General features: G+C 51.6%; 1 protein-coding gene across 14 annotated transcripts in view; it reads left to right on the forward strand.

Moving 5' to 3' along the window:
* Positions 1 to 14,675, forward strand: part of PTPRT (protein tyrosine phosphatase receptor type T) — a 1,072,026-nt gene that overhangs the window by 1,020,648 nt on the left and 36,703 nt on the right. For all 14 annotated transcript variants that reach the window (XM_043602349.1, XM_043602354.1, XM_043602350.1 and 11 more), the window contains 5 exons: positions 993 to 1,147; positions 4,444 to 4,579; positions 6,669 to 6,818; positions 8,314 to 8,487; positions 12,105 to 12,236. In XM_043602349.1, the coding sequence (XP_043458284.1) occupies positions 993 to 1,147; positions 4,444 to 4,579; positions 6,669 to 6,818; positions 8,314 to 8,487; positions 12,105 to 12,236 (747 nt within the window). The remainder of the gene's footprint in view (positions 1 to 992; positions 1,148 to 4,443; positions 4,580 to 6,668; positions 6,819 to 8,313; positions 8,488 to 12,104; positions 12,237 to 14,675) is intronic.

Below are 14,675 nucleotides of genomic sequence, written 5' to 3' on the forward strand. Positions count from 1 at the left end.
ACCTCCTTTAGGAAGCCCTCTCTGATTTCTCCTTCCCCAGATGGGGTTACCTGACACTCCTTTAAATACTTCAGTAGAATTATCCACTTAGGGGTCTGCCTCCCCAGCTAGACCATGAGCTGTTCCAGGGACGGGGGTCATAGCTTTTATTTCTGCCTTCGCAGTGCCTAACACGAGGCACAGATAACCTCAGTGAATATTCTTTAACTGAAGGAATGAACACTCTTCCTATTCAGTGTTCCCTGCACACCTGCGGGAGATTGCAAGGTAAGAAAGAGTGGGCAATGACACTGCCTAAGCTCAGGCTCCAGGTGACACCTGACCAGAGACTGGTCAGAGCAGTGCCCTTAGCCCGGAGGGTGTCTGTAAGGAGCGGTGAGAGGGGAAGAAACTGGAGGCCCAGGCCCCCGTCCGTCAGAGGAGCTCTAGCTTTTATTTGTTTCCTATCTTACCATTCTAAATAAGAATCTCATAACTAAAGAAGTCTGACACGTTTTTTTAAACTTAAAAGCCATGGAGTCAATGATAGGACTGGAGAACTGAGGGACACAGACCCCAGTCACAGAAAAAGCCATATAGTGTACTGGCAAGGACTTGAACTTGTTGTTTAAGGCCAACCTTTCTCTGAGTCTGTTCTGCTGAATAGAAGACCCATGACACTTTGTCAAAAGAGGGTCCCTTGGACAAACGCTGTGGGAGGCTGTAACACTCCCTTGGGGATGCAGAGTGTACATGAGCCCACGAAAGTCTCTGAGAAGTCCTGCAGCAAAGCCACCACCTCTACATTACCTACTTCCATGGCCCCCAGGCGCAACAGATGACAGAAGTCACTCTGTGTGGCAACCCCTGCTCACGCTGGTAGGGTCCTGTCCTCCCTGATGGCAGGGAGGCTGGTTCCTCGGTGCAGCAACCGTGTTCCCCGCGGGTGCTTGGGGCAGGAGGGGGCATGTGGGTGCAGCAGCTGGAGGAACAGAGGCGCGTTCTCTCCTCAGAAAGGCTACCATGAGATCCGGGAACTCCGCCTCTTCCACTTCACCAGCTGGCCTGACCACGGCGTCCCCTGCTATGCCACCGGCCTCCTGGGCTTTGTGCGCCAAGTGAAGTTCCTCAACCCCCCCGAGGCGGGGCCCATAGTGGTCCACTGTAGGTAAGTGAAGTCCTCCAGCTCTAAACAAGGCTGCTTCTGCTTCTGCAGCCTTGCTCTCGGGGAGAGAGACACTGTTTTTCCAGTGGCCTTTATTCTTCGCCTTCCAGACTGCCCTGCCCTGTGTCCCCAAGCCCAGCCCCAGCCCCAAGGGCTGATGACGACGACAATATTGATAACAAAGTAATAGTAGCAGTACCAGTTGGTATCATTACTGTTGCCCTGAAATAGTAAAGCCACCTGGGGACGTGGCCTTGCACCGACAGCCTCTGCCCCATGTGCACTTTGCACAACTTCTCACGCGGCCTGGAGGGGTGGGCGTTATCATCCATCCCATTTTACAGATGAGAAATACCGAGGTACTGAGAAGGTGGACACTTTGCTCGGGGCCCACAGGGGTGAAACGGCAGAGCCGGGAGTTCACAGCCATGGCCGCAGATGCTCGCCCTCAGCTCCTTGCCGTGGCGTCAGGGCGCCTCAGTGGAAGCCCACTTCTCTTCAGTTCTTGTATTTTAAAAATCAATTGCTGGCCTGCAGGGTCCTTAATAGAGAGTAAATGGACAGCGCCAGGCTTCACCTTATTATGGAAAAGAGATATTTTCAGCTCTGACCTAGAAAGTCCCCTGGGAATGACTGGCACATCTTCCAATCCTCCTAAATGGAGATGAAGTGTCATGTCAAGGGCGTTAAGAATTGGACCAGACCCGAAGGCCAGCTGGCCTGCACACTCCTTCCTCCCAGTGCCTCCGTTTTCCAATGTGACCCTGGGCCCAGCCCCGCTTTTCAGACACTGCGTGTTCTTAGTTGCATGTTAAGTTATCTTACCCTTGCCCTGGCGGTGTCCACCTCAGTCAAGGTGCTGAGTCAAGCCAAGGAGGGTCTCCACAAACTGCAAGCATCAGGGAGCCAGCCCCTTCTCACTTAGCATCCATTTACCCTCCCCCACCACAAGCAGGTGTGAATTAGCCCATTTCACAGATGAGGTCGCTGAGGGTTAGGAGAGAATACTCATCATCACCTCTGGGCTCTCCAGGCATTTGGCATACATGGTCTGCTTTACACCACATGACAGTTCAAGGACGGGAGAATGTTCACTCCCCGCCCAGTCCTGTGCCCCAGAGAGCAGCCAGAGCAGGGATAGGGAGGAAGGGAAACAATGGCAAACATTCATCAGGCTCTCCTTACATGATGGCTCTATGTCTTACCCCCATAATAAGTCAGCCTTATGCGCCAGGCACAGTGGTCCCCACTCCTGGGTCTATTCTGAAGATTAAATGTGTCGGGTAACAAAATGAGGTGCCTAAGAGTAGTCCTGCCATGTAATAAGCACATATAAAATACCACTGTTCTCTGCTTCTAATATCAGCCCCACTCCCAATCCCAGCACCTAGTGCATACAAGGTGCTCAATAAATATTTGTTGAATGTGAGTAGCAAGCAACCATTTATTGGGAAATTGCTAGGTACCCAGGCATAGGGCTAAGCAGTTTCCATGCATTGTGCTTTTTCAGCATAATGTCATGCAACTCACACGTACTGTGCTATTAATTAATGCTACATGGTGGGCTTATTTATTATTATCAGCCTCGTGTTATGGTTGAGGTTATGGAAGCCCAGAGAGGTTAAGTCATTTACCCAACGTCACACGGCTCGTAAGTAGTTGAGCCAGGATTTGATTCCAGGGGTCTGGCCCCAAACATCATGAGCTCAGTTGCTATGTGAGGCAGAAATAAATACAGCTCAGGTGCTCAGGAGAACACTGCAAGGAGGCACGTTGTACATGTGAGGCTCGCGGGCACCAGGCAGCTTGCTCACTGGTGGGGGATCCAAGGTGGATCCTGGTTGTGTCCCCTAAAACAGGCTGAGGAGGAGATGTCAGGAAAACACGGATGAGTGCCTCTTCGTGCTGCCTCCTAGCCCCTGGTGCCCAGCCCACCGAGTCCCTTCTGAGGGATCTGGACCGGAGGTGTAAGGGTACAAATACAAGTCAAATTTAACTCAGTTTAAACCATGCAATTTTACTAAGAACAAAGAGTGCTTCCCAGGGGTTTGTTTTCCAGATCATTGTGGGTGACAGTCCCCTCGGGCCTGTCCTGCCTGGACTTACGGTCGGCCAGCATTGCTCTCCTTCCTGCCCCAGCCCTGGTTTCCCCAGGGGAAGCAAGATGTGAAAACGCAGCCAACATGGGCCTCCTTGGTGGTCTGGCCTTCACTTCCTAAACTGCGTGCATTCAAGGTCAATGTTCTGTTTGTCTCTGATTCAGTGCCCTGACCAGAACCAGTGCTGGTCTGGGACCCATGCCGTGGTCCATGGGGGTCGTGCTGAGTTCTTCTGCTATTTTGTACTTGGTCTGAGATTTTCCTGAAGGAAACACCAGTGATCAGAATGGAGTATGAATCAGAATCAGAGCATATATACCAGACCAGGGTCTTGGAGCCATCACCTGCTCCAGTTTAAGGATGCTCCTGAATCATGTTTCTGGCAAACAGGTGCAAGCAGAGCCAAGCCCCGGGCTTGTGACATGGGACTTGGGACTCACTCTGTGCCTTTGAGCCAGCTCAGAGGATCTGGTTTCTGCCTTTTCCCCTTTCCTCTGCTCCCTCGTCTCTCCGTCCTTGCTGCCATCTGTCAACCTGTTTGCTGACGAAGGGAAAAAGTGGAACAGAAGGGGGGCGGGGGGTAGGGAAGACATGTTTATTAGGCATCTCCAGTGTGCCAGGCACCATGCCTTGCATGATACAGACGGATTGGCTGCACCCACCAGATGAGGCAACGGCAGACATACGTGTTGTTGAAGCGTGCATTTCGTGCTGTTACTAAGAACGTATAAGAACACAGGCCCTGGAGCTAGATTGCTGGGATAAAAAGTCCCACCTCCACTGCACGCCAGCTGTGTGACCTTGAGTAAGGTCAGCCCTCCATGCCTTGCTTTTCTCACCTGTAAATGGGGTAAGAAAACAACCTCACAAGGGAGTTAATAGGTAACATTTGTAACACACTTCGAACAATTTCTGGCACTTTGTAAGCATGAAATAAATGCTTGCTAATGAGTACAACAAATATAAGCAGGTTTTGATAAAACAGCCCCAAAGGCAAGCATTGCTCTCCCATTTTACAGAAGAGAGCTGAGACTCTAAGTTCACTTGCTTGCTCTGAGTCTCCCCGCAGTGCTGGGATTCAGGCTTTTATGTCTGACCTCTACAGCATGCCTCGGGACAGGGCTGAATGGGGGCGGGGGGACCTCCCCAGGGCTGGTCCTGTCCCAAGGTCCCTAACATAGACACTGTCCTCTCTGCCAGCGCTGGGGCTGGGAGGACCGGCTGCTTCATCGCTATCGACACCATGCTCGACATGGCCGAGAACGAAGGGGTAGTGGACATCTTCAACTGTGTGCGTGAGCTCCGGGCCCAGAGGGTCAACCTGGTGCAGACAGAGGTGAGTCCTGGGGCACCGAGCTGGCCAGCCAGCTGCAGCCCTGGCCAAGGAGAAGCAGGGTAGAACACTCACCCATGGGTGAAGGCATCCTAGAGAAAGAGACCCAGGGGCGGGAGAAATGGAGGAAGGGGATACATGGCTGACTGCGAGGAGACCACAGTAGAAGCCAGGACACCACTGCCCACCCTGAGGCCCCTCGGTGCAATGACATCCTCCAATGAGGAAAGGTAAGGAGTTCCCCAGTGCTGAGGGTATCTGAGCAGGGGCTTAATGGGAACTTCTAAGGATTCTTCGAATGGTTTACTTGCATTGGGGGAAGAAGAGAGAGAGGGAAGGATTGGCATTTGTGGAATGCCTGCTGTGTGCCAAGCATTGCTTCAGTCCCCGCAAGAATGGCTTAACCAACAAAATTATTGAATAATTGGGCTGGGTTCCAGGGATTCCAAAAGAGTTAACATATAGCCCTTGCCTTCGGGGGGAAAGCAGACCTTCAAGCCCCCCTCTGTTCAGGTCAAGAGCCCAAGCCCCGTGGGAAATGAGAGGAGTCCATCTTTAGTGTTGAGCATCTATCTACCATGTGCCAAGCATCATGATGGGCCCTTTGTATTCAGGGTATTGTTCCTACTCACACCAAGCCTGCCAGGCAGCTCCTACTGGTATCCCCATTTCATAAAGAAAGAAACTGAGAAGCTGGGTCCGTGTGACTCCAAGGCTCAAGCACTTTCCCCTGAACCATGCTCTCTTGTTAGGCAGTCTTTTCTGCCTACCCTACTCCTCAGAGCCATGGCTGGTTATTATAAAAGCCCATCATCTGATTCTAGGGAAGGCTGTGGGTGCCCAGGCAGTCAGCTAAGGCAGATAAGAAGCTATGTCCATCACCAATCTTGCAAAGGGAAGTTTTGGCTTTGGGCATGGCCAGTCACTGCCGGCCCTGCAGAGAATACGGCACTTAAAAACATAGGCCCCTGCTGTGGGGTCTGAGCTAACTCCCACAGGCTAGTGTCTGGACTTCTTGGTGAGGCTGCAGTAAAGCCAAGAGGCTGCTTTATCTGTTCCCAGGTTCATGCTTGCAGAAGACAGCCTTGCTGGCTGGCATCAGGCACATGGCCCCTGCTGTCTGGTGGGGGAGACAGACATTCAAATAGATCATCGTGATGCATCGGGATAAGTGTTTTATGTAGGGCCAAGTTCTGCAAGAGAGCACTCAATGTTTGTTAAGGGCCTGGGAGCAACAACAGCAACAGCTTCCACCTGGTGGGTGTGCAGAAGACTGTCCAGAGGGGATAAAGCATAGGGGCCATAGAAAAGGGGGAATGGGGTTCAGGGAGAAGAGAACAGCAGGTGCAAAGAACAGAGATGGCCAAGGGGCACAGGGCGCAGGAGCAGACCCTGAGACAGGGAGTTGAGGGCAAGTGATTTATTTGAGAGGTGATCCCAAGGCTCACCAGTTGGAAAGCAAAGAGAAGGAAAGGACACCAAGCTTTATGAAAGCGTTAAGGTCTTTTATAAAGGTGTTTAATTAACCCTGTGAACAACTGGAGGCCAAGCCTACTGGGAGCTCTGAGGCCGTAGGAAATGTTCCCTTCCAAATCTCCTACCTGAGAGAGAAGGAAACTTAGGTATTTATGCCCCAGCTCTCCAGCTGGCACTGCTTGAGGGCTCCTTTCCAGAGCATTGGCTCTTCAGCCATGCTGGCTCGCCCTGCACCCAGCCCAGGTGTGCTCCTGGGACTAGAGGAAATCCCTCGGCATGAATCTCACGTGCTTGCAGTACGTAGGCTTCAAAGTAAAGGTGAAAGCTGAGGGGACACAGGCAGGTACCAAGAGCCCTACTGCAGCACATTCAGAAGTTTCTTACTTTCCTCAATGTCTACACAGCTCAGTCTTACGCTGGGGACAAAACTCACCATTGCTCAGGTGGTCACTGAGAAACATGGAGAGTTGGTCCTTCAGGTTTTCAGATAGGAAGCAGTGATTCTGCAGTCTGAATCCTGCCCCTACTTCACAGCCGTGGGATTCAGTTTGGACCACAAATTCCCAGGCCACTGTCCTTACCCGGCACCCTGTCTCTTCTCTTCTTGGCTGGGCAGGAGCAGTACGTGTTTGTGCACGATGCCATCCTGGAAGCATGCCTCTGCGGCAATACCGCCATCCCCGTGTGTGAGTTCCGCTCTCTCTACTACAACATCAGCAGGCTGGACCCCCAGACCAACTCCAGCCAAATCAAAGACGAATTTCAGGTATGAGCAAATCCCAGGCTCAGGGACCCAGCCAACTTCAGCAGCACTGAGCACGTTCATGGGGTTTTCCTCATGAGAACTGATGAGTCTGGTGTTTCCAGTGTCTGCAGCTCCAGACAGCTGCAGAATGAATTCTTGCACATACAATACACAGCCACGAGCAACTGTTAACCAGTCACTTGGTGACTGCTAATGCTTGTTTTAACTCTGCATATGTTTTTGAACTAACTTTGTTCTAGTCCAATCCTAGTTGTGGGTGGAGACAGGTTTATAAACACAGGTGTGAGTTTCATGCTCTGCCGTCCCTGGAGGGACTCGGGTTTTTTCTTACCATTTCTGTGTAATTGGAGTGTGTCTGTCCTAGAGCCTCACTACTCAGAGTTGGGTCTGGAGACCAGCACCATCAACTTTACCTGGGAGTTCATGAGGAATGTGGTATCTTGGGTCCCACCCACAGCTACTGAACAAGAACGTAGAGTTTAACAAGATCTCTGGGTGACTTATCTGCATATTGAACTTTGGGAAGCACCATCCCAGAGCTCAGCTCAGACATAGCACATCTGTACTTTGTAACCCAGGTAGCCAGAATGGTGGCCACCTTGGTGTGGAGGCCTTGATGTGAGTCACTGAGTAGGCCAAGAGGCCAGCCCTTTGTCCTGAGGTCAGTGCCAGGGTCTTACCTAGGCAACAGGTGCTGAGAACCAGGTAGTGGGAAGCAAGGAAGCTCCAGGAATTGAGGGGCAAGTACCCAGCCCCTGGTTCCATGGGTATATACCCCAGCCAGGCCAGTGCCCCCGTGCTCCCTCAAGCAGAAGCTTTACTGATTGGGAGGGGAGACCAAGTACTGAGTAGGGGAAAGACAGAGGCTACATCCCACTCGTGGGCGCACAGAACATCTGGTCTCCTGGCTGGGCAATTCAGCTGTGGCCCCACACTTGCAAGACTCACTCTGCACGACACAACCCTGAAATTTTCCAGACTCCTAGAGTTTGCTTCCTGGGGGTCTCTCATCTATCCTGGGAAGCTCATCCAGACACCCTTCCATTCTGAAAACAGCTTTCTCTAAGAGGAGCATTGGTGAAATCCTTTCCCTCCTTCCTTGGCACTTCAAGGGATGCATGGGGGATTCCCCACCCCCACCCCTACCCCCTGACCTCCTGGCTCGCCCACCCTTCACAGAGCTGAGCAGCTTAGCTCAAATGGTTGGCAGGTGTTGGGAGCCTGTGTCTGCTCTGTGTGTGGGCATGCAGTCTGTACATACTTGGCATCATAGGGGTGTCTCACAGCCCTGGTAGGGGCTCTCAGCCTGCATGGAGCAGCTAACGGGAGATGGCAGAACATCACATGGGAGAGGAACAAGTCCTGGGGAGGGACCGGAGGGCCAAACTTTCAGGATGCAGATAGGGTGGGGTAGGCTGGCTTTGAACCTTGCTATCTCCTCTGTTTGGGGCTACCACCTGAGTAATGCCTACCTATCTGTCTTTGCGCCTTACAGACCCTCAACATCGTGACTCCCCGCGTCCGGCCCGAGGACTGCAGCATCGGGCTCCTGCCCCGGAACCACGATAAGAACCGGAGCATGGATGTCCTGCCTCTGGACCGCTGCCTGCCCTTCCTTATCTCGGTGGATGGGGAACCCAGCAACTACGTCAATGCCGCACTGATGGACGTAAGCTGAGCCCTGGCTGGCACTCACTGGGAAATTTCTTCAAGGTGGAGATGGCTGGAGCCCAGGGCACTGACACCCCACACCACCACCCCCAACCAGCCTCTCTTTGCTTCTGCTCTTCCTGGCCACAAGGACCTTTGCTCCCCCTGAAGGCTCTGGTCCAAACCTATATACAAGCCATGTGCTTGGCTCTTTGCTCCCATACTCCTGTCAAGAATAGACCAAAAGCATAAAATCGGTCCATGACGGCACAGCACAAGCCTTCCCAGTACACCCTCCTGCTGCCCATAGAGCTAACTCTCAGCCTTAAGTTTAGTTCAGGAAACATTCTCTATGCCAGGCCCTGGCCTGAGCTTTGGGAATGCAGGATGGTGCAGACATAGGTTCTGCCCTTGGGGAACTCCCAGGCAGGCTCCCAGAACTCATGTGCAGAGGCAAGAATGAGGCTGGCAGATGGTAGGTGCTCAGTAACTGGACAAGTGATGGGTTTAGCAAAGGGCATGGGCCATGTTTCTGACTGTTCTATCAGAGGCACTTTCTTCTGCTTTCTCGGCAGCAAATCTAAGAAGGGCACTCCTACCCTGACCTGGTTTAGGAGTCATGACCCTAATTAGAAGGTCATGTCCATGTTCCTGACTCATATGCTTTCCTCCTGGGTCCTTCAGCTACTTCCACTGATCATTCCTCCACCTCCTGGATGTAGAGATATTTGCAGCAGGAATGAGCCATGGATTATCTGGTCTCATCCTTGTACTTTTAAGCAAAGGACAGTGAGGCCAGAAAGAGGAAGAGACTTGCTCAAGGTCACCTGAAAGCTACTGGCAGAGCCAGAAGCCAGGACTCAGACCCTGGAATTCATTCCTTGGGCCTCCCCACAGTTTGTGCAATCCACTAGGACACAGACATCCCGAGGCTCAGGACCAAGAATACCATTGCCTGATTGGGGATAAGCCCTTCAGATTCCGCCCCCACCCCCAACCCATGTCCATGGTTACATCCATCCAGCCCACGTGGACTTCCCGTCTCACCCGGAACAGGCAAGAATGTGGGGTGCTCTGTCCTCGGGTCAAAGCCAACTCCTCTTCTGACCTCTGACCCTCCTAAAACTCTCCCCAAGGGCTGTCAGTGTTGGAGGCAGGTGATGGGAGGTCAATGCTTATCAGCTCTGTCAGGGCTTGCCCTGGCCTTGGCCCACAGGGTGCCCAAGTCCTCCATGAAGACCCTGGCTATGGGTCCAGATGCAGGGAGCATTGTCCTGGTCAGATCAAATAGCTAAAGATGGAGGGAGTACCTCTGGCCTTTACCTTAGAGCTCTCTAAGGTCAATGTGTGCACGTATGTGTATGTGTGCATGCATGTGTGTGCACGCATGTGGCAAGAGAAGGGGCCTGCGGGTATACTCACACTTCCAGGTTCCCCATTGCTTTTCTCCCATTTGTCCCAACTCTCTCCCCCCTGGCTTCCTCATCTATGCAAGGATCAAACATGTTTCTGGCCTCTACTTAGTAGGTTAGATGCTGCCTGGAGCCAAATGTCTTCTGCCAAGCTCTGATGCTGATTATGTTCTCTTTGTCCACAGGGCATTTCTCCTGTGAGCCATCACTGGGCCTTTGCCTTTCTTTAAAAAAAAAAAAAAAAAAAGTCCTTATCTGTATTCCAGTTCAGTCTGTGCATTATCTGGTAACCATAGCAGCTTTGCTCCTAGCAGAAAAATATGAAGTCCTCTGGGTTAATTTTTAATGTTTCCCCTGGTAAAGGATGATGTTATCCATGAAATGGATTGCCGGCTGATCCCTGAAACCCAGCAGGAGCGCGGATCTTGAACATATTTTCAGATAAGGCTTTGTCAGGCATGCTGGCCTAATAGAGCATTTATCACAGAGACAGGGAAAAAGGAAAGAGAACTAACATTCACCGAGTGTTGGGCAGGTACCATGTCGGGCCCTGGACTTACCCTGACTCATTCTGTGTTTGGGTGTTATTGTCCCCATTTTCCAGATGAAATACTGAGGCTCAGAGTATTTGCATGACTGTCTCCAGGTCAACTAGCTCAGAAGGGTGGAGTCCAGGGTCTGGATACTGTTTTTTGACTTTTAAAACCTAGGATCTTTTCTGTGTCTAGAAATGGCTCAAAGACCTGCTCTCTGCAACTAGAGTTTCGCTTTTGGGGAAATTAAATATTCTGCCCTCCCAGACTCCCCCCTTTGACCATCCCACTGACCAGGAGAAGGTCCTTGGAAGACAGGACCCTCGTGCCTATGTGACATCCACAGTTGCTAGGCATTTTTTTTGTCCAGGGCATCAAGAGATAACAGAATGGACAGGTGCTTTATGTAATATGGTTGGCAGGGTCTTTTGCCTGGGTGTTCCCCTGGTTTGGACAGGCAAGCCCCTCTATCCCCCCCATTTCCTGCTGACTGGACACTCTACTGAAAACAGCTGTGTCTGTCACAAGGCCTGTCTCTCAAAAAAGCTTATTAAGAACATAGGCTATGGGTAATCTCCAGTTTCACAGACCACTAAAGGAGAAGCTCTTCAATCTTTCCAAACCCCTCACGAGATACTGTAATAAATGAGGCCCAGTCAGAGCTTCCAATGTAGCCCAGACTATCACAAGCTAATTTCTGGGGGCCTCAGTTTCCCCATCTGTAACATGGGATTGAGTGTATGCATTTGTTTGCTGGACCTGTACTGGGTGTCTCATGTGCTAGCCACAGCATTAGGGCCAAGGATGAAGAACCAAGTTGTGTTTCTGCCCTGCCAGTGGGCTCACAGTCTTTTCTTGGGTGCTGGTATTTTCAAGTGCAAATCTCATTCAATCCATATGACAGTATCCCTTCGGAGTTGTGATTCCCCTCTTCCCAATGAAGAACGTGACTTTGGAAAGATCTAATAACTGGCCAGGGCTTACCACCAAAAAGAAAAAAAAAGGCACTCTACAAATGATGCCTGGATGGATGAATGGATGGATGGATGGATGGATGGATGGATGGATGGAAGGAAGGAAGGAAGGAGCAGATGGACAGATTGATACATGATTAATAACCTACAAGTAAGAATGGTGGATTTGAACCCCTGGCCTTCCTGACCCTAAAACCTGAGCACCTTCCACTGCCCATTGTCTCACAGCACACAGTGTCCATCTTCTGCCAGGCCTTGGGGCAGGAGTGAGCCTCCTGCAATAGAAGCCCCTTCAGGAGGCTCTCTGCCTTGGGCTGAGCCAGCCCCTCCTCCAGCATTGTGGGCACAGGACCACAGATATCCCTAATGTCCCAAGAGGTGCTTTGGCCAGCAGAGCAGCAAATCTGCAGCCAGAATCTTTCATTTCATATTGTAATGATGATTATTTGCTGAGCTCCAAAACATAAATAATTTATTTGAATTATCCCCAGCCGAGTGACACTTTCCTAATGAAATGTCTTAGTTTAGAGGAGAATGAGTTCATTATGAGAAGGCCCCCTTTGTCACCTGGGCACCCAGAGATAACAGAACAGGTAGGTGTTTTGTGCAATCTGTTTGGCAGGTTCGGGGGCCTCTGGCAGCCATCCAAGCCTCATCGCCATCAGAGCATCACTGATGGATGTGTATTTTACGAAGCCTATGTCGTTCCTTTGTCAGAGCCACAAGCAGCCCGCCGCCTTCGTGGTCACCCAACACCCTCTACCCAACACCGTGGCAGACTTCTGGAGGCTGGTGTTCGATTATAACTGCTCCTCCGTGGTGATGCTGAATGAGATGGACACTGCCCAGGTAGGAGGGGCCCAGCCACTGCCCGAGGTGCTCAGGTGCATTCGGGAAGCCATGCCCAAGAGCTGGAGGGAGAGCCTGAGAGCCAGCATGGTGTTTCCCCTGCCCGACCGAGCTGCCTGCTGATGGCCACTGTCTGGCTTTGAGCACCGATCCAGCCCATCCTGCTGCCAGTGGAAGCTGGAGGTCTCTTCCTGGGCCCTGCCACCCCTGAGCCCTCTCATTCCCAACAGTGACTCCCCCCTGCTTGTAGGCTTTGTCCAGCCCTCCCTCCCTATGCAGAACCAGATTCTGCTCCATCCACCACACTGATTAGGGCTTTGCTCCAAATCACACCAAGCACACTGAGCTGAGAGGCTCACAGAGCCTCCCCATTGCTGAGCGTCTCCAGCCCTGCGGAATATTCTGATGCCTTGCCACACCCACCCACCCAGCCTGCCCCCTGGGAGATGCACCCAGCACTGACAGAGCCTGGAGCTTGAACTGTAGACCCTCTGCCCACTAGCCACCCCGCCGATCCCAGCTTCATCCCAGGTGACCCCGGTGTCCAGGCAGGCTTCATGCTTTAGCCCCCCGGGGTCTGATGACTCCAAGAGTGCTAAAGCACCTGTCATGGGACAGCTTCTGGAGCCCAGGTCCCCATAGCAGGGGAGCCGTTCCTGGGTGGGAAAAGTGAGAATGTCCTTTCAGGTTTTTGAAAAGTGATCCTTTCACTGTCTTGAAAGAAACTCAGAGAAACTCAGTGCACTCCTGTGTGCATGCTGGCCTTGTGTGGGAATAAAATAAAATGGATCTGAGCTGTGGTCTCAGCCCTGCAGGAGCTCACAGTCTTGCTACAGAGACGGATGAGCAAATTGTCCCAACCTCGTGTGGCAGCGCTATAATAGAGGTCAGACGCAAAGTGCTGTGCTGGCCGGGAACAGGGAGCAATTAATTCTGCCCAGAGGGTGAGGGAAGACTTCAAAAAGAAGGTGACTTTGGCCTTGAAGAAGGCAGCAGAAGTTTGGGTGTGTGGGGCTGAGTGAGCTGGGAAAAGGCACTCGGAGCAGAGGGAACAGTGGGGCAAAGGCAAGGCAGTATGAATGTGTGTGGCTTCTCTTTAGAACAGCTGGGGTTGCAGTGGAGCTGGGGCTCAGGGTCTATCGGGAGCAGAAGAGGGTGGTGAGGCTGCAAAATGTAGCAGTGTCCTGCTTGCAGAGGGCTGCCCATGTGGGCTTCAGATCTCAGCCTTGGCCTGCAGCATAGTGTCAGACCCTTACTTTCTAAGCAACAGAACCCTCTCTTCGAATAAAAGCTTTTGTGTAAGCGCTGTATTGCTCAAGCATGTGTGATCAAGAGATGTTCGTGGTGAAACCACCTGGGGTGGGAGTTGAGCTCCACCCAGACTGGTCTTCTGGTCCCCCCAGTGTCTCTTGGAGAGTCAGGACTCTGGGTGCTTTTGTGAAGCCTCGGGTTTCCAAGGAGCACCGTTAGACAATATTTGCTATCCAGGGAGGAGGGATTCTGCAGATTTTAAGCCATGGTGTGGCTGGTTCCTGATAGAAAGTTGAGTCTGGGGACCAGTGAGGAGAAAAAGTTAGAGGGAAACCTGGAAGCCAGGAGACTGGGAAGCGGATTCTGCAGATGTACAGAAAAGAAAGGTAGTGATCAGGAGGCGGGCTTGGATGTGAAAGTTGGTTCCCAGATGGAAATCTACAGGTTTGGGGAGCAGTTGGATGTGGGAGGTGAATGAGAAGGAGACGTTGTGGATGGTGGCAGGAGCTCAAGTCTAGGCAGTTAGACGTCTGGGGTCACACCGACCAAGATGAGGGAAGACAGGGGGAGGCGGGGAGAGGAGCAGATCATCAGGATGAAATTGAGCGCCTGGTGGGATGTGAACATAATACGTTCACGAGAGATTTGCTCATCATTCACCTATATTTGTGGAGTATCTGCTGTCTTCCAGAAGCTGTTCTAGGTGCTTAGAATGCATCGTGAACAAGACACAGAAAGCAAAACAACAAATTCCCATCTCTGGTGCAACTTCTAAAGTGAAGGAGACAATATGTAACCAAGTCCCTATAATGTACTCAATTATATGTTAGAAGGTGATGAGTGTTTGGAAAAAATTAAGAGGAAGACTGGAAGGCAGGTGTGGGGCACTCTATTGATAGAGTGATCAAGGCAAGCTATATTGAGAAGGTCACATATAAGCGTATTTTTGAAGGAGGTGGAGAGAATGAGCCGTGTGACCATCTCTGGGAAGAGCATTGCAGGGAGAAAGGACAACCCACACCAACACCTTATGGTGCGCACATGCCTGGCACATTTGAGGAACAGCACAGAGGCCATTGTGACTGGAACAGAGTGAACATGGAAACAGCAGCAGCAGGTGACACAGACACATGGCAGGGCCAGGTCATGGAGGCCCTTAGGGGTCCTAGGAAGAACTCGAGTTTTACT

Source organism: Prionailurus bengalensis, chromosome A3 (genome assembly GCF_016509475.1).
Source record: "Prionailurus bengalensis isolate Pbe53 chromosome A3, Fcat_Pben_1.1_paternal_pri, whole genome shotgun sequence".
Lineage (NCBI taxonomy): Eukaryota > Metazoa > Chordata > Mammalia > Carnivora > Felidae > Prionailurus > Prionailurus bengalensis.